Genomic DNA, 22,829 nt, shown 5'->3' on the forward strand with positions numbered 1-22,829 from the left:
AGTCGGGATTAGCACAAGGACACAACCACTGTGCTTTAAGATGTTCTCTGATGTGTTTTTTGAAAAGAGAGGTAGAGTTTTGATTAGTTATTTCTTGAAGGAGTTGATTCCAGTTTTACCTATGGAATTTAAAAATAATGAATCTCCAGCTTTATTATATGATTTAGTTAGAGATACTAGGAGTTTGTTAGCAGAGCAGTGTGGCTAGGTTTTATATGGTATGATCAGTTTTGTAAGGCTAGGGGTGGCATCAGGGTAGTAGAGGGTCTTTTGAATGATGAGTAGTTGTTGATAGAGTAAGTGGTTAGTTAGCTCTAACCAATCTAGCTGTTTGAGGTTAAGACAATGGTGTGTTCTTAGGGGAGTAGCAGTAATGAATCTGGCTATGCTATTGTAGCAGATAGAGAGTTTGGTAATGTTATTTTTGGATAAGTTAGTATAGATAGGTGAGGCATAGAAGAGGGTGGAGATCAGGTGTGTCTGAGCAATGGTTTCTCTAGCTACTGGGGTAAGAAAGGGTTTAATTCTGTAGAGAGTCCCAATTTTTTTGTTTACAGCTTTAATAGTGGTGTTGATGTGTTCATCATAATTGAGACTGTTATCAATAGTTACACCTAGTAATCGTGTGGTCTTATCAGGGTTAATACTGGTTGCATTATTTGAGGAGATAGTAAAGAGAGGTGTGGGAGATTTATGAGTGGGAGTGAAGAGAAGAAGCTTAGTTTTTTTGGGGTTAAGGAGGAGGCAGTGTTGCATTAACCAATTTTTGACCGTTAAGAAGACTGTTTGGGTGAGGGACTGGAGGGAGGGAATATCTTTAGCAGTGCAGATTAATGTTGAGTCATCAGCATATTGAATGCAGATGGCTTGTGGTATATTGAGATGTAGGTCATTGATAAATAATGAAAAAAGAAGGGGGCCAAGGATTGATCCTTGTGGAACACCAATATTTACTGGGAGTAAGGAAGATAGGTTGTTCTCCCATAGGACTGCTTGTTGCCTGTTATGGAGATAGCTCTTAAACCACTGTAGTGAGTGTGGGCTGAGAGAATAAAGGTTTAGTTTGTCAAGAAGTATATTGTGGTTAACCATATCAAAGGCTTTTGAAAGATCTATGAATAGTGCTGAGGAGAAATGATTTTTGTTTCTATTATTATTTATGGAGTCAGAGAAGGAAAGGAGGGCAGTTGTAGTGCTGTGGAATGGTCTGAATCCATGTTGACAGTCGGCTACAAGTTTGTTTTGAAGAAGGTAGTTAAGAATTTGTTTATGAACACGTCTTTCCATAATCTTGGCTAATGGGGAAAGTAGGGCAAAAATTTGAGAGTTCAGTTGATGAGCCTCCTTTGTGTAGGGGAATTATATGAGATATTTTCCATAAGGTGGGGATTGTTCCCTCAGTGATAGTCCTATTAATCAGTATGGATACTGGATAATTGATAGCTTTTGCAGCTATTTGTAGGTATTCGGATGGGAGTTGGTCAGCAGATGGGGTGCAAGGTATGAGTTTTTTAAGAAGCTTATAAATAAGAGATGTAGCAACGGGTTGAATCTGAAAGGTCTTGGATGAGGGTAGAGAGGTATTTGGTAAGGAAGCAGTAGATGTGGGTAATGAGTTAGCTAGCGATTGAATGGCTTCTGTAAAATACTTATTAAAGGCTTCAGGGATCTGTGTAGCATTGTTGAGATGAAAGCCTGAAGGGGTAGGAGTAGGTGAATGTCCAGGTTTAAGAAGTTTATTAACACTTGACCAGAATTTTTGAGGGGTTTTTTGACTGCTTTGTTGAAGGTGTATTGATAAGCAGTATGGCAACACATGCTCAAAGACCAAAAAAAAACAAAACACCAACAAAAAAAAGTGGCTAGGCAAAAGGATGTATTCAAGGCCTTCTGAGGTACAGACATTGCAAAGATTGGCCAGATAGTACTAAGTACACTAATATTATCCATAAAGAAGGAGCTGAAGGGAATTACTTCTGAAAGGCAATGATATCCAAATTAAAAAAGACAGGGTGGTTGAGATGAAGTGGCAAAACTGTAGACTAATCTCAAATATTGGGATGAGATGATTTCAGGAGGAAAATCTATGGACTGGCATAAGGTGTTTCAGAAATTCAGGCTCATGGAGGAGGTTAAGAAAGCTTATAAGAAATTACAAGATGAAATGGTAAAAACTAAATCATTTCAACTACAGGTAATCTGGTTTATGCAGACAAGAAGGGAAGATTAAGCTGCAAGGATACAATCTCAGCTCTATACAGGCTATTGCATAATAAGGATACCATGACAGTAGATAAGGTAAGAAGGTCTTGGGAAGGTCAATTAAACTATGGCATATATTTTGGGTGGTCCCACACTGAATCAACTAAAAAATGATTTGAGTGGATTATTAGTGAAGATTACAGGACTACAAGATTTTAAGTTAACATATAAGATTTTTTTCTTAGGAATATGGGAACAAACACACATTACTCTGAAAACGTCTGAACTATTATACGTAATTGGAATACATTAGATCTTTGGAAGAAAAGGTATTAGGAAGTGATAATTAACATTTACAACAAAATGGGCTCCATGTACTGAGGGGGGTCTTCAGGCATACGGGTAATTTAGTAGATGGATCTTAAGTTAAAGTAAGTCAACAAGGTTCCATACATATTCTGGTGCACTCTAATCTCTATTTCCAGTAACTCTAACATTTTACTTAGAATTATTAATATAATCACAGAAACTCAGATGTAAATAAATATTTTTTCTTGCCAATCTTGTATGTTTTGACTGTACATGGTTTTATTATTTTTCTTTGCATCTGTCCACTGATGTTTTGGTAATGTGGTATCTTTGTATTTTTTTTTAATAAAATTATGTCAGCAAACAAGGTAATCAAAATATCTGCTGCAGCTAATTTTTGTACTTTTACTCAATGATGTACATCCTAAGGATATTACAGAAATTCAAAATTATTTATTTTTTTGAACTGGAAATAAGCAAGGAAAAACTGAACTACTTGTGTCACACTTCAGTGTGACACTATACACGTAAATACGATAAGGAGTAGAAAAGCTTTTATCCATTTTAAGTGTCTCTATAACAAAGGCCCTCTCCTCTTTCCTAAGTTAACCTGGGAATGAAATGTGCTGGATCTTCAAAGAACCCGAGAAAATACAAAAAGACTGCAGGCCAGAGCAAGTAGGAAATTCAGATAGACACAATTATTCTAATTAGGAAAAGCAAGATGTACTTTTGCACAGCAGGCAATCTGGTATCTAACACAAAGCTGTGTGCCAAAGGGCCAGATGAAAATGTCTATTGCACCTTCTTTGGGGGAAGGAGCCATGACTCTATTCTGGTGGACAAATGAGAAACCAAGATAACCTTGAAACTAAAGGATGAGGGAGCAAGTCCCCCACAGATGACAGGTTAGGTAAGGTCTACATGGAAGTGTCAGTCATCATATAATCAGCTGAGCTCAATGCTCATTCTCTGTACAAATGAATGAGACTGGGAGAATACATATACAAAAAGGCCCTCCAAGGGAATAATTGGGCAAGAAGAGGAAGGGCCAACTAACTGAAGTCAGCAGACACAAAAATTCAACCAATCCCAGCAAATAATAAAGAAAATCATCTGCATAACTGCACGTTCCATCTGTCGATCACCAACTTACTGGGCAACTCAAAGATTAGAAGGCATCACAAATACCTGAAAAGAAGCACTCCTTGATACAAGACACCAACCTGGTCACTGTAGATTTATATTTAAGATTAATATAAAATATGTAAGCATACACAATCAGTAAATTATTCCGTATAAATATCAAAGAAATACAAACACACTACTCAGATACATAATCCACTGAAATCACAAATTTAGCATTTACTGGCATTAACACACATCCTCCCATTCTCATTCAAACACACTGCAACAACTTCTGTTGAATTCTCTGCTCAGTCTATCCTTAGATAAATAACTGGTGTTAGACATCAGCACCTCTTTATTAGTTTATAAAAATCATCATGTTTCAGAGTGCCAGATAAAGGGCAACAACCACATCAACGGCAGTCCCCTAAGAACACAACCTGTGGTAAGAAACCTGGGTACTCAGGTTGATAATCTCACATTCGAACATCATATAGGGGTAGTGGTCAGAAAGACCTTTTACTTGGTTCATCTCATAAGTAAAGGGATTGCATCCAGAAAAGAGGTTAATACCGCTCTACACTCCTCCCTCATTAGACTAATAATGGAGTATAATGACCAGTTTGTTTGGTATGTACCTCTCCAAACATCTGCACCAACTGGAAAGGCCACAGAAATACCTCACAAAGAGAATCCATGGCCTCCAATACCTGTCCTATGCGGACAGGCTCAAATCACTGTCACTCTACTCAGTATCGTACAGATTGCTTAGAGATGATCTGTCTCTCACCTACAAGGCAATCTCTGACCCTGCCCTACTACATATGCTCCATATCCATAAGTCTAACTCCTTGCACATTACCCATTTGAAAGGCCTGAATTTAATATGCAACATCAAGAAAACCCGCTAGAGAGACAGGTTTGTCTCTCAGAGGTTGTCCCGTTTCTGGAATAGACTTCCCATACAAGTCAAACAGAGTACCTTGCTGACCCTCTTCAAGCACAACCCTGACGATTGGATGGGAAAACACAAATATGTCCCAGGGGTTCCACCTGTCTCCCTCAGTGACAGGTGTTGTCCCAGGGGTTCCACCTGTCTCCCTCAGTGACAGGTGTTGACTGATGTTTCTTTTTCATGATAAACTCTTGGATAGGCTTGTAAAGGCCCCATGGGCATTAGCCTAGTAACCTCCTATGATCGTATGAACAAGCTCCAATTAAGTGCAAACATGGCTAGAGACTAATCCACACCACCTTTTAATGTAATTAAGAACAATATCTCCCAGATTGACAGACAAAGAGCAAACCAACTCCATTTACATTGAAACCTATCCTAAGAATCACCCACCCCTAAAAACACTGTCCCATTTTACAGGATTAATGCTGTCAAAAAAGTGTCACCACTATAAAAAAAAGCAACCAATAAAAATGTTAACATGTTTCTATAATAATGCCATTTTTGTTTCACTCTGAAATGCATGATGTCATGTAAAACAATAAATAAGCTAAATTCTACTTACAATGACATCATGCAAATTTGTCAGTTTAGTCCAGTGGACTGGTTATGAACTTAAGTCACTTAATCACTGACTAGACAGTCCACTTGGGTTGCAATTTGAAAGGAAGCAAGGATATCAAAAACACATACTGTGTGTTAAGGACTTTCAAGATGATCGCACATTGAGTAACAAGTTGACTCAACTCTTCCAGTCTGAAAACAGAAACTCAACAGAGCAGGCCAGTACACTTGTGTTTATGAGTAAATTTCCGTAACTGGCTAGTAAGTGTACTGCCTGCATACCAAGAAAAATGAAATACAGAACACCTGGAAAAAAATCAGCTGCAAAAAAGTGAGGAAGAAACACTAATTTAGGAAAGTTCTGCAGCTGTTCAGCAAAAATCAATGAAACCTCCAGACTTCACTCCAGCAACCTACAGGAAAACACAGCACAACTACATACAGACCTGGTTAAAATAAACAAAACCCTGATGCAGTATATCAACACACACACAACAAAAAAGTGGGAAAAATGGAAGAAGCTTTAAACAGAAATCCAGATGAGGTGATAAAGCTGCAAAAATCAGAGGTTGAAATGAAGAAAAGGCTGGCAGAATGAGACTGCTCAGGAAGAGATGTTTAACAATAGAATTAAGGGGCAGAACATGTAGAGAAAATCTCAGATTTTCAGCTATACCAAAGAAGTTGGAAGGAACAGACTGCATTAATTTTATGAAAGCACAAATAAGCAAATGGACTGGTATTCCAAATCAAGAGTTGTTAGTTGAAAGGGCACATGTGTATGCTACAAACCAGGCTATGAGAAAGCAACCTAAACATTTAATAGTAAAGATGCAACCGTACCAGCGGGAGTCGATTCTGACAAAACTGTGACAGAAGGACAAAATACTAAAAACTGGGAGACAGAGTGTTTGTGGAAAATGACTACTCATTGTACACCAGGCAGAAGAGGAGTAAATTTATTACACTATTCAGGGAATGTTGAGATGCATATGTGATATTAAAACTGATGTACCCAGTTGTCTTCAAGATATTCATTCCTGGAGGGGCAAAATTATTTCTGATGAAGTACACACTAAGGAAGAAATACAAAAGTTTGTCTAATAAAAACGGAGCCGTGAAACAGAAGGAGATTCTGCTTCTTGTTCTTCTGGTTATAAAGACCAGTGAGAGACTGTACCTGTGAAACCTTTTCCACCACTTCAACAGAAAATGTTGGAGAGGAGGAGGGGATCACAAGAGCTGACTAAAAGAACAGAGAGTGCACTGGAAATGAAGCAGAGACAGGATTTGGGAGACAGATATAAACAGTATTAAAGGGTACCTGTCAAATCTTCGAATGCTCAAAATTTCGAACGTTACATGGTCGAGACCAAACGTTCAAAATTTTGAGTGCTCGAAGATAGACTTTCAACGGCATCGTACGGTGCAGATAGGGAGAATTTCCCTATTCTGCACTGAAGTACGGTCTCGGAGTTGGTATATTTAAGTAGGGGGGTGTGAGGGGTGCAAGGGGACTTGCCCCCCCTGCCTACACTGATAAAAGTGTTTTTTCTGTGTTTTTTAATGTCCGAACATCCAAATGTCGAACATTTAGTCTCGACCATGTAATGTTAGACATTTTGGATGTTTGAACATTTAACACAGACCCATATTAAAACCAGTACTTAATTTGAGACTACAATGCAATAATTATATTTGTGAAATCTGTCATAACAAGAAAATCTAGAAATATTGGACTTTTTCATAATATGTTAAGACTTGTGGGAGACTCAAGTATACACCCTACTTCATTTCATTAATGTTCGGAAAAATGCTTTAAGGATGGGAACAGAGGGGAGAAAGTAAAGAAAACATTTTTTTTTCTTAATACTGTTTTTCTGGTGTATGGTTTTCTTTGTATGCTATAAAATTTTCACAGTTATTTTTAACTGTAATGGAGATTGCAAATACGTGCTGCTGTTCTTTTTTTGTCCTTTTTTTCTCCCTTCTCTAACTGCAGTGGTGGTACTGTGGTAGTGTTATCGCCTCATAGCAAGACATTGCCCCGTTCGATTCTCAGCTAGAGCATCTTCTGTGTGGAGGGATACGTGAATGGGGCGTGCCTTCGTTGAAGGTTGTGCGTCAGGGCTGGTAACCCGGTATGTAAAAATCCACTACCAATCATTAGCGGACCGGAGTTCTGCTGTGGCGATCCCTAACCGAAAAAAGCCGAAAGACACAAACAAATTTCTCCCTTCTCTCTTTCTTCTTGTTCAGTTTTAAGAAAGAAAATGTAGACACTGCAATGTAAAAAAAAAAAAAAAAAAAACTGGTTAAAAGAGCATAGCAAAAGAAAAACTAATGTGCTTTTTTTCATTCTTGCATGGGGGAATGACCGGATAAAGGGCCGTAAACTGATTTAGTAACAAATTTTGAGAGAAACCAAGCAAATGAAAAAGAATATTGACTATTATGACACTTTTTTTCTAGCAAGGGAATGCATGCTTAATAGCAATTCTGTATCTGGCTCTCATGTCTCCATGGAAACAATCCGATAAAGAGAAATTGGTTACAGTCTTCTGGAGAGTGATCTGAAGGGGGGGAGAAACTGGCTAGGAGACAATATTCTCTGAAAGCATTCGGGGAGTTTCCGAGCTGGAAGAGCTATAAAGATAAGACAAGACCAATTAGCACTTAGTAGAACCACAGGCTGCACCATGAGCCTTAGCATGTATAACGTTGCTTTTAGGGTAACTCAAATCTGTCGGTATGGCTGCTAGTTTGGGACATGTATTCCTATTAGGGGGGTAAAACTTCAATATTTGAAGATGTACACAATTTTGTGTGTTAGTTCTAAATTAATAGGTTTTAGGGGGAATTGGGGGGTTGTTTTTTTTGTTTGAGGGCTTTTAATAAAAATGTTTTGAAAGATGTGACATAGGCGTATATGGATATGACAAGAAACCACTATATAAAAAGTTCAACCTGCCAAACAGTCTATGCATGTAACATAACACAAAAAATGGAACTAGACATTTACGAAAAAAGGTCATCATCTTCTTTCGGCTGTTCCCATTAGGGGTCGCCACAGCGGATCATCCATTTCCATTTCTTCCTGTCCTCTGCATCATGCTCTTTCACACCAACTGCCTGCATGTCCTCTCTCACCACATCCATAAACCTTATCTTAGTCCTTCCTCTTTTCCTCTCACCTGGCAGCTCTATCCTTAGCATCCTTTTCCCAATATACCCAGCATCCCTCCTCAGCACATGTCCAAACCAATGCAATCTCGCCTCTCTTGCTTTGTCTCCAAACTGTCCAACCCGAGCTGACCCGGAGCTGACCCTCTAATATACTGATTCCTAATCCTGTCCATCCTAGTCACACCCAGTGCAAAACATCTTTAACTCTGCCACATCCAGCTCTGACTCCTGCCTTTTTGTCAATGCCACCGTCTCCAACCCATATAACATAGCTGGTCTCACTACCCTCTTGTAGACCTTCCCTTTCACTCTTACTGGTACCAGTCTGTCACAAATCACTTCTGACACTCTTCTCCTTACCAAAAAAGGTGCTATACATAAAAAGGTGGAAATAACTTTTCACTATAATAATGTTTTCTATAATGACTTTAAATGTAAATGGTTTCACACAAAATCAAAAAAGAAGGAATAGTGCATTACATTAAAAATGTATAGTGAAAATACCTATGTTACAGGAGACAAACTTAAAAAGAACGGAACATGTGAATTTGATAAAGAAAGGTTTTCAGGACAGTTATTCAGCAGAATATCTGGAACAGAAGAAAAGATAAGTACTTACATTAATTGCAAGAGCAGCTCCAATAATGATAGAAGAAGACAAAAAAAGAGATAATAATGGCAGATTTGTAGTGCCAAGGGGCTACTGGCAATGGAAGAGGATTACACTGGCATGTATTTATATTCCACCTAAAACTGCTACAATGGAGCTTAAGAAAATTCTGGGAGAAATAATCAGTTTTCGGCAAGAACTACTACTAAAAGGTGGACACTGAAATTAGATTTGCAGCAGTGAAGATGTGTCTGGGGGGCCCAGAAAGAAAAATATAACAAAGGAAGGTAGATTTTTGAAGACATTTATGAAATATTTGGCATGGAGGATGTGAATCCAGTAGTAGGACTTCGGAGTGAATTTACATATTATTCCCCAAGATATAAAAACTGGGCTAGGCTAGACAGAATTTACATTTTACAGGAAAATGTGCATTTAATTGAAGGCCTTGATACGTACCCAATAACTATTTCAGATCATGCACCAATAACTGAAATAAAACACAGGGTAATGAAATAAAAATGAAACACTGGCGCTTTCCACATATCTGTTGGAGAAAGGAATTTAAGGAATGGGTAGTGGAGATTATTCTGGAGTTATATGAAAGGATAAAAATTACTTCTGAGAATATAGCTAGGGAGTGCGATAAAATTAAGGTGGAGTTTAAAAATAGGGTGGAAATAAAAGAAAGGGAAATATGGTTAAGAAGTAAAACATTATTTAGGGGCTGACAAATGTTAAAGTGTTGCAAATTAGGGGGAATCCATAGAACAAGAAGAGGATCAACTGCAGAATGCTACACAGAAAATAAGGGATTATCTTGATATTATACACGAGTTTAGAAACATTGCTGTTAAGCAACTGTTTTTTTTATCACAACACAAGAGCAAAAAAACTTTTAGCACAATGACTCACACAACAGAAAGTACAAAGGGCTGTTGCCAAGCTTATGGAGCCTATTACAAGGAAGGTAACAAGAGACCCTGTAGAGGTATTAGAAATATTTTGGAAATTCTATGAAAACCTTTATAAAGCAGAGAAATATACAAATGGAAATCTTTATAAAATAATTAAATATACCAAGGCTAGAGGTAGATGAGGCTCAATTACTAACGGTTAGGACAGGAGGAGACGAGATAAAAAATTGTGATATATAAGCAATCTACAGGAAAGTCCCCAGGAATAGACGGCATTCCTGTGGAAGTTTGGAAGCTACAAGGGAAAAATTATAAAGATCTGGAAGGTTTTCTTTAACAGTATTTTGAGAGGAGGAGAAATACCAACATCCTGGAAGAAAGCAGTTGTAGCTGTAATACCTAAAGACAGCAAAGTTCCCTCAGATGCAGCTTCATACAGGCCCATTTCAATACTAAACCAGGACTATAAAGTGTTCATGTTTATAATTGTTAAAAGAATGGCAAAAGTAATGCCATAATTGATAAAGACATGCATCTGGTATGTTTCTCCCCAGGCCTCCGATGAAAACTGGCTTCATTCCAAGACTTTCCCTGTTAACAAATGTTAAATAAATAATAACATAAATAAAATATGGATCAATGTGGTTTTCTGGAGGGGAGGCAAACATTTGATAACATTAACATAACACTGATGATCCAGAGGGAAGCAGAATGTAAGAAAATGCCATTGCTGTTGGTGGGTCTTGATGCAGAGAAAGTATTTGACAGAGAAAGGTGAAACTTTATGAGCAGGGCAATGGAAGCATTTGCATTTCCTGAAAAAATTATAAGGTTGATTAGGAGGAAAAATGAGGAATCGGAGTTAAAAATTAAAGTGGGTGGGTCCTCTCTCATAATTTCTGCTTGAGTAGAGGAACCAAACGGGCATCTTTTTTTCCCCATTGTTATCTGTATTATATTTAGAACCACTGCCAAAGAAAATAAGCGACTTAGACATTCAAGGATATAACTGGTATGGTAGTCAAAAAAAGCTGACTCTATTTGCAGATGATATTATTTTATATCTGACAAAGTCAGAGAGAGCCATTATAATGTTGTGAAACATTTTGAGGCAGTTTCAAATCTTTTTGGGATACAAAATGAATGAAGCTAAAAACAAAGGCAACAGCCGTAAATTATGTACCCACATATGAATTGGTTCAGCAATATATTTATGGGGACATGATAAAATGAAGCATTTAGGAGTATGGATTAAAAATAATTCTTGTGTGGCAGCTAAGGATATGTGGAAAGAGACTAAAAAGATAATACAAAAACTGAGAAAATGGAAGGTTTATTATATGGACATGGATAAGACGTTAAAATGTTTTTAGTCCTATTAGTTTTATACATAGGTCAGGCCTATTTTTATTAACCAGAGGAGAAGTTGTAGAAAGCAATTAATAAAGAACCGAAAGTCTTTATCTGGGAGGGGAAGATGGCAAGAGTCAAGTACGATAAAATGATTATTCCAACAGAACAGGGCGGATTGGGATTACTTGATTTGAAGAGGTATTTAACAGTTACACAGTTAAGGCTTCTACACAACACAAGCAAAATAAAATATGAAATGGGGCGAAGCTCACAAAAGAAGAGGAGACTGGGATTTTGGATCCAGACCTTTAAGTTAATAACAATAATCATACATAATATTATAGCTATAAAGTAGCAGAAAATATCTTAAGAACTAAGCCAACACTGGAATGAAGAAAGGAGATTCTGCCAACAGGGATAACTGCAATTAAGGATACACACAATAGGCAAGAGGGTGCAGAATTTATTGGAGTAAACCAGCAAAGAAACCAAGGTATTGGGAGCAAATAACTAGAGAGGGAAAGATAATAGAATAGGAAGAAGCCAATAATTAATTTGGACTGCAGGGATTTCTTTAAGTGGAGCATATCCAATAGCTCAGGGTTTGACATGGCCTTGTATGTTAAGCAGAGATTGCCTCTGAGTAGAAGATATGCCACAGAGTATAGCTGGAGTTTTTTTTTTTAGATGGTCAGCATAGGGCATCTGCTTTAGGCCTGCGATTCTTTTAGTGAGGTATTTCTGGGGCCTTTCCAGCTGTCGCAGAAGTCTTGTGAGGTACATACCAAATGGGGCGTTGCACTCTATAATGGGTCTAATGAGGGATGAGTACAGTGGGACAATGACCTTTTTTCTGGATGAAAAGCCCTTAGTGATGAGGTGTGCCACATAGAAGGATTTCCTGACTGCTGTGGCGATGTGGTTATCGAAGGTGAAATCACTGTCCACCTGTGTCACCAAGTCTCTCATCACACTTTCGGTGTTTAGTGTACTGCCACATATGTGATAATTCATGGGTACATGGTTTTTCCCAACGGGGATAACTATACATTTCTTGACATTAAGCTTAAGCCCATAGCTCTGGCACCAAGCATCTGTTTCCATAAGGCCCTTTTGTAGAATATCCACATCATTTGGGGATTCAGTAATGGCTCCCAGTTTGCAGTCATCTGCGAACTTTGTTAGCCAGAGTCCCTTAGTGTTGGCCTGTACTTCAGAGAAGTAGATGCCAGACAAGAGCGGTCCCAGGACTGAACCCTGAGGTACTCCACTTGTTTGGAGCTGGATTTGGAGTCGGCTACTTTTACAGTCTGGGTTCTGTCAGTAAGCCAGTTGTCAACTCATCGAGTGACATAGGGATTTATGCCCAGCTTAATAAGTTTATCTATGATTTCAGAGTGGGGGATGGTGTCGAAGACCTTAGCGATGTCCAGATATGTTGCGTGGACCCCCTTACCCACGTCCACAGCTCTGGAAACTGATTCGAAAAAGTCAATCAGGTTCAGGAGACAAGATCGGCCCTTCACGAACCCAAACTGGGTTGGGTCCAGTGTTTGAAGGTTATCAATGTCTTTGTTTATAAGTTCCATGATAATGCATTCCATGCCCTTGCAGATTAGGCTCGTCAGACTGATGGGACGGTAGTTCTCAGGATCCAAGGTGGATTCCCCCCTTGCGGAGTGGGATAACTGTAGCTGTGCACCACTCAGTAAGTACGAAGCCTAAGGTGAGGTTATGATTAAACAGGACACTTACGTGAGGTGCCAGTTGATTTTGTAGTTCATGTAGCACACAGCCCGGGATGTCATCTGGTCCCATGGATGCTGTATTCTTAGCTTTGGAGTGTGCGGTTTCAACCTGTGTGGTCGTGATTACTGAAATTTGGCAATCTTTTGGTACTGACATGGGCTCTTCAGGGGGTGAAGTTGGCAGTAAATCGATCTGCCAGGATATTGGTAATAATATCCTTGGGATCAGTATATTTAATGCCATTCTGTTGTAGCTCAGAGCAGATCTGAGCATTGCCATTTAGATTCTTGACATAACTATAGAATGTCTTGTGGTTGTCTTTGGAATATTTGGCAATTTTATTTTCATAACTAGCTTTGGAGAATTTTATGAGGGATCTCAGCTTCTTACTGAGGCTGGTAAGGGAGTTTTTTGCATCCTGGGAATTTCCTCTTTTCTGCAACAGTCTCTTCCTTCTGTTGTATAGTTTGTTTATGGCAGGGGACCACCAGAATAGCTTCCTTTTTCTGGAGGAGAGAGTCTTGGTTCTATTTGGGATGGCACGATTCATGCACGAGTGGATGTGCTCGTACAGTGCCTTGGTGTAGGATTCAGTCGAACTTTCAGCTCCCGTCTGCATGGGTGTCATGAAGTTTGTCACTTCTAACTTCAGTAGCATGAAGTTGGGTTGGCTTTGGAGAAGTTTTTTATGGAAGTTTCCTTACTGGGGGATGGAGGTGGGATGTGGATGTCAAGGGTGATTAGCTTATGGTCAGACCTGACCAATGAGGGGGTGACTACTGGTGTGGAGCATCTACCTCCCATGTTGGTAATGACCAGGTCTAAGATATTGGAGCCCCTGGTGGGACAATGGATTAGTTGATCCAGGGCGTTGGAATTTATGAATTCCAAGAACCGTTGGGAAAAGGTGTTGGTACCCCAGTAGTTTTCCCAGTTAATGGCATGGTAGTTGAAATCAACCAGTATTTGGGTGTTTGGTTGTATCTTAACATTTTCCAGTATGTTTAGAAAGGTGTAGTGAGAATCTTGGGGCATGGTGGGGGATCTGTAGGAAGCTACAATTTGGATTGCAGTCTTACCTAGTGCTAGTTGCACCTGGAGAACTTTAGATGCATTGTGTTGGGCACTAGCCTGGAGAAGTGAATATCCTTGGTGAATATGGACATTCCTCCACCTTTAGTGGTTCGGTCTTGGTTTGATGGTCGAAAAGTGTGGTAAGAGTTGTAGCCTGGTATTGCAGGGGTGCTCTCTGGAGCCTTGAACCAGGTCTCAGTTACTGTACAGATATTGATGTTCTCCATTTTTAGGAGTGCCTCGAGAGACTGCATGATTGTATCTGTTACGGTGGTGGTTTTGTCCTTTGAACCTTGGCTAAAAAATGCACTATAGGGTGGCAAGAGCTTTAGCCAGTAACCTGAATACCACGGGCTACAGGTGCAGACCATTTCTGGCAAAGCATTGTGGTTTGTTGATCATGTCGTCCCAGGCAGACAGATACTGGATCCCCTTTGAATGACACCAGAGGCTTAGCCAATTGTTGAAGTCCATCATTTTGTCCTTATATTGTGGTATAATTGTGGCGAAGGTAGGATGCTACTCAGGGCTACAATCATACCTGCCTGGGCCACATGATCCGAGATCTCTTCCATGTGTCTTTTCATGTAGTCCAGGGAGATGCGTCTCAAGTCATTAACTCCAACATGGACAATGACAGAGTCGTATTTGTACTTGTTGTGAAGCGACTGGAATGCATGCGTTATGTGGCGGATCCTGGCACCAGACAGGCAGCTGACTGTAATTTTCTCCTTGTTCAGCCTGGTGAGTGGGACATCAGTATGCCTGACTATAGAGTCACCTATGACTAAAGTGTTGGGTACGATGTCTTGCCTTAGGGGCTGTTGTTGGCTGGTACACTGGTGTTGTGTGAGCTATGTGTCACTTTGGTTGTCACTGGTGTTTGTTTGCGTTTCAACTTCAGAGGTCCTTGTTGCTTGAGCAGATTAATGTTAATGGCCTCCGGATATGTGGGTGTTGATGGTGTGGGTTTTGAAGGGCTATGTGTTGCTTGAGGTGTAGTCCAGGTGTTAACCTTCTCCTCTTGACTGTCTAACACAATCTTGGCTGGAGAGAGCTTTGCTTTCAGTTTGGCTATGTAAGTGCATCTCTCGCAGGTTGTAGTGTTGGGTGGTAGGAGGAGAGGGTTGTCTGTGTAAATGAGGCAGTTGCTGCATTGCCCCAGTATGCCCAAAGTCACCAGGTGGACAGGAGAAATCACTGGAAGCTGACCCTTGGACATGCCTACTTAGGTGCTTTTTTTGTAAAGTACAAGAGCTGTTTTCCCCTTACCTTTGCAAGGTACTTTGCAATTATAGGCCGTTTAGTGCCTACAATTAATTTTGCCTTATTAACAAGGAGAGTTGAGTGCTTGTATCAGTTTAAGGCTTCCTAATGCTTTCCAGCAGATTCTAGAGCAAGTGCTAGTCACAGGGGTTCAGATTTTAGGGCTACTACTGAGAAACCAGCTAGTTCTAAGGGAGATAACAGCAGACTTTCTGGCACCTGGAATAATTTAACCGTAGCCCCGCGGTGCTGCACGATGTGAAAAACACGCAAACCCATGCGTTTTTAAGCCAGAACGTTGAAAGGGATAGAAATCAACCCAAAATGGCTAATAAAATTACAATTACAGAGCTGGAAAACCACTCCTCTGATGTTAGATAGGCAGTACAATGCTCACCACTCCCACTGGTAAGCAGTAGGACTTCCCTCTAGCACAGCAAGGTCTGGATAGCTCTGAGCACAGAAAAAGTCCTGAAACCAGCAAAGCCTGGGATCTGGACTATACTAGCTAGGAAAGGGGGGAAACAAGCAAATAAGATAGTAAATAAACACAGAGAAGGCTAACGCACTTGAGTTTGTAGCCCTAAACAGTAAATGCAATTAAAACTCTACAAAATTAATTTAAAACTTTTTAAATGAAGCAAGGCAAGTGCACAACTGAAAAACGATTTAAGAGGCAGTAATACAGTAGAATAAGTAGCTAGTCTATATATACAGAAAAGCAGCTAAAGCAACACAAACAATTCAGATGCAGTGCAACCTAGAACACTTGAGTTGTAGCAATATTAAAACAAATACAGTTTTAATAAATGCACTAAAATATACTCTATATTTCCAAAATGTTTGAGAAGCACAGTCAGAACACAAGGAGATTCAGGCATTTTTTTTTTTAAGAAAGGGAGAAAGGAGGAACAGAAGGAAAGAAACTAAGTGGGTTGGCTTTCTCAGATGTCCTCTCTGTATTAGGTAGAATGAGCTAATGACACTAAACTGGGAGGAGTGTCCAAGATCAAATTTAGAGTAAGGGCGGGCAATTGCAACGCCAGCAGATATAAAGACAAGATGCCAATAGGAAGGGTGGAAACTATTTTAGGCAGAAAACACAACAGAAATGTTTATCACAGCAAAAAACCAGCAGTGAGCCAATAGCTATTAAATACAGTACAAGTATGCAGTATACAATAACATTGTTATATCTAAAATAAGCAATAAATACTAAAAATAAGCAAAAAAAAACAGGCTACTTACTGCTATACATCACAGATCAGGTGCGCCTCCTCAGATAGCTCTGTATGTTATGGCTGAAACACTCAAGTTAACTTCTTAAGTAACAGAAAGCTGAAACAACTTAAAGCTCAAAAGAACCAATGAGGCGCTTTCTCCAAGCAGTAGACCTGGCAACCCAACTAGACAATGATGTGGGGGATGGTCTTTGCTAACTAAGATGGTCTGGACAATGAACTCTGAAAACAGCCTCTAACAAACAACTAGGCCCACAAACACGATCAGGAATATGGAGAATATTACAGCTACTACCTAAACTATTTTAGGCAGAACACACTACAGAAATGTTTATCACAGCAGAAAACCAGCAGTGATCCAATAGCTATGAAATACAGTACAAGTATGCAGTATACAATACAATTGTTATAAATGCCTAAAATAAGCAATACATACTAAAAAATAAGCAAAAAAGCAGGCTACATATTGCTATATATCACAGATCAGGTGCTCCTCCTCAGATAGCTCTGTATGTAATGGCTGAAACACTCAAGTTAACTTCTAAAGTAACAGAAAGCTGAAACCTGAAACAACTTTAAAACAAGCTCAAAAGAACCAATGAGGTGCTTTCTCCAAGCAGTAGACCTGGCAACCCAACTAGAAAATGATGTGGGGGATGGTCTTTGCTAACAAAGATGGCCTGGACAATAGGCTCATAGGTAGGTACTAGGCTATCGGCCCAAGGGCCTACGCAAGCCTAGCCAGCAAGGTTCCATAGCTTACGCCACCCAAGAAAGTTATTTTCCTGTGCTACTGTCCAGCAGAGACACAGAAGTGATCCCCGGGGTGTATGTCCCATTTCCCATCCACTCATCAAGATTTTTCTTGAAGAGTGCTAATGAAGAACTTTGACATAGATGGGTAGCTTGTTCCAGAGTATAGGAAGTCTCTGGGACAGGAATCTATCCCTCCAGCGTGTCCTGTTTATTGTGGTAACAAGGTTTAGGTCCCTAGAGCGTGTAGCTCGGAGGGATTGGGATTTCTTTAGATGTAGCATGTCCAACAGCTCTGGATGCGACATAGCTTTACATGTTAGAGAGAGATCACCTCGGAGTAGGCGATATGCTACGGAGTAAAGCTGGAGTTTTTTGAGGCAGTCAGTGTAGGGCATTTGTTTGAGGCCAGTAATCCTCTTTGTGAGGTACTTCTGTGGCCTTTCCAGCTGCTGCAGATGTCTTGTGAGGTACATTCCAAAAGGGGCGTTGTACTCTATAATGGGTCTTATGAGTGATGAGTAGAGGGGAACAATGAGCTCAGAAAACAGCCTCTAACAAACAACTAGACCCACAAACATGATCGGGAATATTACAGCTACTACCTAAACTACTTTAGGCAGAACACACTACAGAAATGTTTATCACAAACATAATCAGGAATATGGACAATATTACAGCTACGACCTAAACTATTTTAGGCAGAAAACACTACAGAAATGTTTATCACAGCAGAAAACCAGGAGTGAGCCAATAGCTATGAAATACAGTACAAGTATGCAGTATACAATAAAATTGCTATAAATACTAAAAATAAGCAAAGAAACTGGCTACTTATTGCTATATATCACAGACCAGGTGCTCCTCCTCAGATAGGTCTGTGTGTAATGGCTGAAACGCTCAAGTTAACTTAAGTAACAGAAAGTTGAAACCTGAAACAACTGTAAAAAAAGCTCAAAAGAACTAATGAGGTGCTTTCTCTTATATGCACAGATGTAAAATCAAGCTGCTCTGCAATAACAGACCGGTTTACAAATTCAATAATGATTAAGGGCATGATTTTCATTGAAAAAAAAGTCCATAATCCCCAAGAATAGCATTAAACAGTAGTAACAAAAGATGGATTCTGAACTACCTTTTTTTAAGGATATGAATGCAAGACAACTGTATGCTCCTGCAAAACCAAATGCTCAATTTTCTTCTGTAAAGAATGTTTATTTTTTACAATAGAATAATCCACATGGGTTCTTGAAAAATGAAGGCATACAAGTGGCTGAAGCCAGTTACCTTTCAGACCATGCTTCAATGCCATACTCTAAATAAATGCATTGATACTTTACTAAACCCCATTTATGTTGATTATTCACTGTGTAACTGTAGTCCTCCTTTAAAATAAATAATGACAATGATGATACAGGCTGAATGACAGCCACCTCAACTTCGTAAGAGGAGAAATCTGGAAATCAAATTCTGTTTTATCTCCTTTTGCTAATTAACATCAGGCCAAATGCTCCAACTTCTAACCCACTGAAACAAATAAATTAAAAAAATCCCTGCTACAAATGCCTCTGCTGCTGGACCAAATGAGTTCTAGTAAACAGAAGAGCCTGAAAAACTTGCAAGTCCTAATTAGAATTGTGACAAACCGAAAGGCTGCCAGCCCAGCTATCTGGAATTTTGTAAATAATTATATGTCACTTAAAAATATTAATATGGTTATATAGAAATGTGACTGTCAGCCCAGCTATCTGGAATTTGTAAATAGTCATGTCATTTGTGAATATTAATATGATCCACAGGCTTGTCTTACAAATGTAAGAGAACTATATATGTGTGTATTAAACTACAGGTGCATAAGTGTGTGTGTTGAACTGTCTGTTAAGCACGGAGCTTCAAGAATGCAACCACAGTGTACCCTGCTGGAAAAGAGCAGAAATGTACATAAACTATATTAATAGCAAAAGATGGAATATACAGAGCTAACTTGCAAAACTCTAAGAAAATAGGTTGACAAGCAAAGAGTTGTAGAACTGTATTTATCTCAGCCAAGAGACAATGTCTACAACTAGCAGTTCTTTCTATTGTCTGGAAACAGAAATAATTACAGGTTTCAAATGTAAAAGTGTTTAACTGTTTTATGACTTCCAGTTCCAGGCACAACGTCTGAGAGATATGTATTTTTGACACAGATGTGCTAAAGTTTAAGTTTCTGTCAGCCTGGGAACTGAAGTCAGATGTGACAAAGAATTATGTAATCCGAGATAACTCAGCAATAACGTTTGATAGTAATTTAAGAACTACATCAGATAGTGAGTCTGTGCATTCTGCATTTGTCTTTGGACCTAGACTCATCCTCTCATCAGCACTTCTCATCTGTATTTGCCTTGCTCTGTAAGCAAGTCATTTAGGGCATGGTATCTCTTAGATATAGATAGGAATACAGTAAAGATTATTTTAGATATTTTCTCTATTTATGTGAGACTGCCCTGCAATGTTGTTTTAAAATATTCCCTGTGATTCTGAACTCTGTTGTCGCTGTGTTACTGAGTATTGTCTTGTGATTTCATTGTTTATTATTAAATATATTTAAATCTTTTAATTGCGGCTGGTTTGTTTAGAGATATTTAAGCCCTTAGAGTACTTGCATATGTATTTGGTGACACTGTACAGGCCACTCAAACAGCCTTGCTGTTGGTCACACTTACCACTTGGATAATAGTAACCTTATAAAGTAGAACTGGTCACCCTTTGTAAGGGCCTTATAGTAGCTGATAAAGGGTGGTTGGTGGCAGTGATTACTACCTTATAGTCTGGGCAGAAGAGAGCATAGCTAATAAATCTGTGCCAGCCTTCCCCAGGAGGGCCTGTGTGTTTGTATATAAATCAAATTTCAAAGTGTGTGTGTGTGTGTGTCAGCTACTTGGGCAGGGACACGAATCACTGGTTGAACAGAGAGGGTGCTTGAGGTTTTGGCTTAACCACTTGGCTGAGACCTTAAAACCATAGCTGTGCCAGTGGGAAGTCTTATTGGGGATCTGGAAAGGGAGAGACAGAAACCAGCCCCAGACTGATTGTGATCTGTGTGTGCTCTTAAGGAAAATTGTATTTTACCGTGTATGTACTTATCATCCTCCCAATGTTTGTCCCTCACTGGGGTGAGTGGTGAGGATTGAGGCTCCCTGATTACTGGGCCAGTGCAGGGGCATCAGAAGAATAATTTATTGATCTTCTGAAGTCTCGTGGATGAACTTTATTTAAAACAGGATCACTATAATTTTTTTCCACTTTCTTTCTGACCATTACATGTACTTATTTTAACAGCATCTCACCTGTAAATATAGTTTGCAAGGTAAATCTTGCTGAAAAGGAAGCACTAACAAAAAAATCTTTAAACACTGTCACTGCCATCACACACAAAAAAAAGCTAGCATCCTAAATAGCACTAACTCAGTGAGCAACTGGATTCAGCAAATTATTCATGCACTAAATACTTAAACAGCAAAATCGTGTATTCCGGGTAAACACTCCCAACAGCTTTACTTTTCAGAACGTTCCCGATTTTGGCTCAGGTGACTTTGGATGAAAAAGGTGGTGGATTGCACCTACTAATGTTACAGACTTTTACTTCAAAATAAATGACAATAATTAGGAATTATAAACTCATTTTATTTTAGAAAACACGTGTTAATTCACATGCTTTTACTTTATTAATATCTCAAATTAATACTACCAATATTTTAAAACCGCCCCCGATTACCTGTGGACTTTTCCAGGATTCTGGAAATAAAAGGCCATCTGGCCGACAGTTTTGCAGTCCTCACGAAATTACACAAAGGAACAGACGATAACGAAATAAATGTGGATTACTATACCCCCCCCCCCCCCAATAAATAAATAAATAAATAAATCCTGATCAAAACGGTGCTATTACTAAACACTTCAAATATGTTTCGTGACACCCTACTCTTTCTGTGGATACTGGTCCACCGTGTAATAAGGCTTTTATCCTTCCTAATTCACAGCGTGATGGATGCATTTCTTTTTCAATACGGTTAATCAGTTGATTTCATCGACCTCATTAATCTGATTCACTTTATATAATCATACCAGTCTGATACCTGCAGAATTAACCAACCCCACTAGCTCATTTAACTACCTTTCGCAGAAGCAACCAAAGAGTACAATGACGTACACAAATTGACACAGCAATGTTAACACTTATGCAAAAACAAAACGTTTAAAACCTACCATCTATGTATACCCTTACCTCAGCAGCCCAGGTCATCTGCAAAACACATGATGAAAAGTAAAAACAGAAAACTACAACTGCACAACCAAAGAAATTGGTCGCCATATTCACAAACAATTTATAACAAAAAGGAGGTTTAACAGAGCATGTGTAAAACAAAACGATATTGCAGTTAATAATTACGCAACTCCTGTTAAGAAATAAAAATTCATCGGTTATATCCCCGCTTCCTGTTTCTAAAAATTCCTGTCAAAAAACACATTCCAGCAACTAAATTGAACCTCCGGAAACTACTGCTTTTCCTGCGCGTGATGTGAAAAATTATCACAAGGGTATATAAAATGTATAGTTTGTGTTATAAAGTTACCCCCTAACGGTGATGGTAAAAATTTCTTTACTTCTTTCAAGATTAAGTAAACAATTTTCAAAACTCGAATAAGGAAAGAAATGCAAGTTTTGCAATACAAGAACTATATTGTCGTGTGCTACACCGGAAGTGCTCCGGTTCAATTTTTTTTATGCATTGAAAGCCATATAAAAGAACGTTCTGTAAACTTTACGCCAACAGTTTTTTTTTTTTTTTTTTTGCATTTTCCGTTGGCATACACGATACACCATTATCTATGGAGTTATTTAACTCGCCTATTGTATATATGTATTAATTTAATAGTTTTCTAACAGCATTGGTAGGTTTACACGAACGTAATCGGATTTCATAATTTGTGATATAGTGTATTACCTCAAGATCAAGTAGGACTGGTTTTCAAGGACGTCCCTGAATATGGCACATATTTTTGCTCCGAATTCCTGTAATCACGGCTGATGATCCAAAAATCATTGCACTTATATATTTTTGCCCATTGGTAAATTCGTTCTATGGAAGAGGTGAACATTAATTTGCTCTTGGGTCCTGTAATTTTGCATGGGGGCGTATGATTTAAATACTGGGAGCAACAATACAAAAATGTTAAATGGCCTCATTGTTCTGACGAGTACTCATTTCACCGTCATATTTTTTTTTTTGCCAGACGACCTGTCCGTTTAAAAAAAAAATGCTGATTTAAACAGGAGAAATTCACACATACAGAAGAAAAATGGCAGATTATCCACAAAGCCGTAGGTAAATTCTTCAAAATAAGTCATGAAACGTTATCGGTATTTACTATGGGAATATGATGATGCAGGGTTGTAATTCAAGAAATAGTGAAAAAGTGGTATTTTGGACACACATCCTTCTGGAGAATAACAACAGTGATACAAAATATTGGGGGTC

The 22,829-nt window shown here is 38.9% G+C and overlaps 1 protein-coding gene across 2 annotated transcripts in view; it reads right to left on the reverse strand.

Moving 5' to 3' along the window:
- Window positions 1–21,843, reverse strand: part of TMEM9B (TMEM9 domain family member B) — a 1,126,816-nt gene extending 1,104,973 nt beyond the window's left edge. Inside the window, exon 1 of one of the 2 annotated variants that reach the window (XM_044059364.1) lies at window positions 21,575–21,843. In XM_044059364.1, coding sequence (XP_043915299.1) covers window positions 21,575–21,661 — 87 coding nt within the window. In that variant the 5' untranslated portion in view covers window positions 21,662–21,843. Of the gene's footprint in view, window positions 1–21,064; window positions 21,084–21,574 lie in introns of those variants that run through there. The other variant, XM_044059367.1, reaches the window with a different exon arrangement.
- Between the last annotated feature and the right edge of the window lie 986 nt (window positions 21,844–22,829).

The sequence above is a fragment of the Protopterus annectens genome, chromosome 17.part0 (assembly GCF_019279795.1).
Source record: "Protopterus annectens isolate FY-2018-M chromosome 17.part0, PAN1.0, whole genome shotgun sequence".
Classification (NCBI taxonomy): domain Eukaryota; kingdom Metazoa; phylum Chordata; order Ceratodontiformes; family Protopteridae; genus Protopterus; species Protopterus annectens.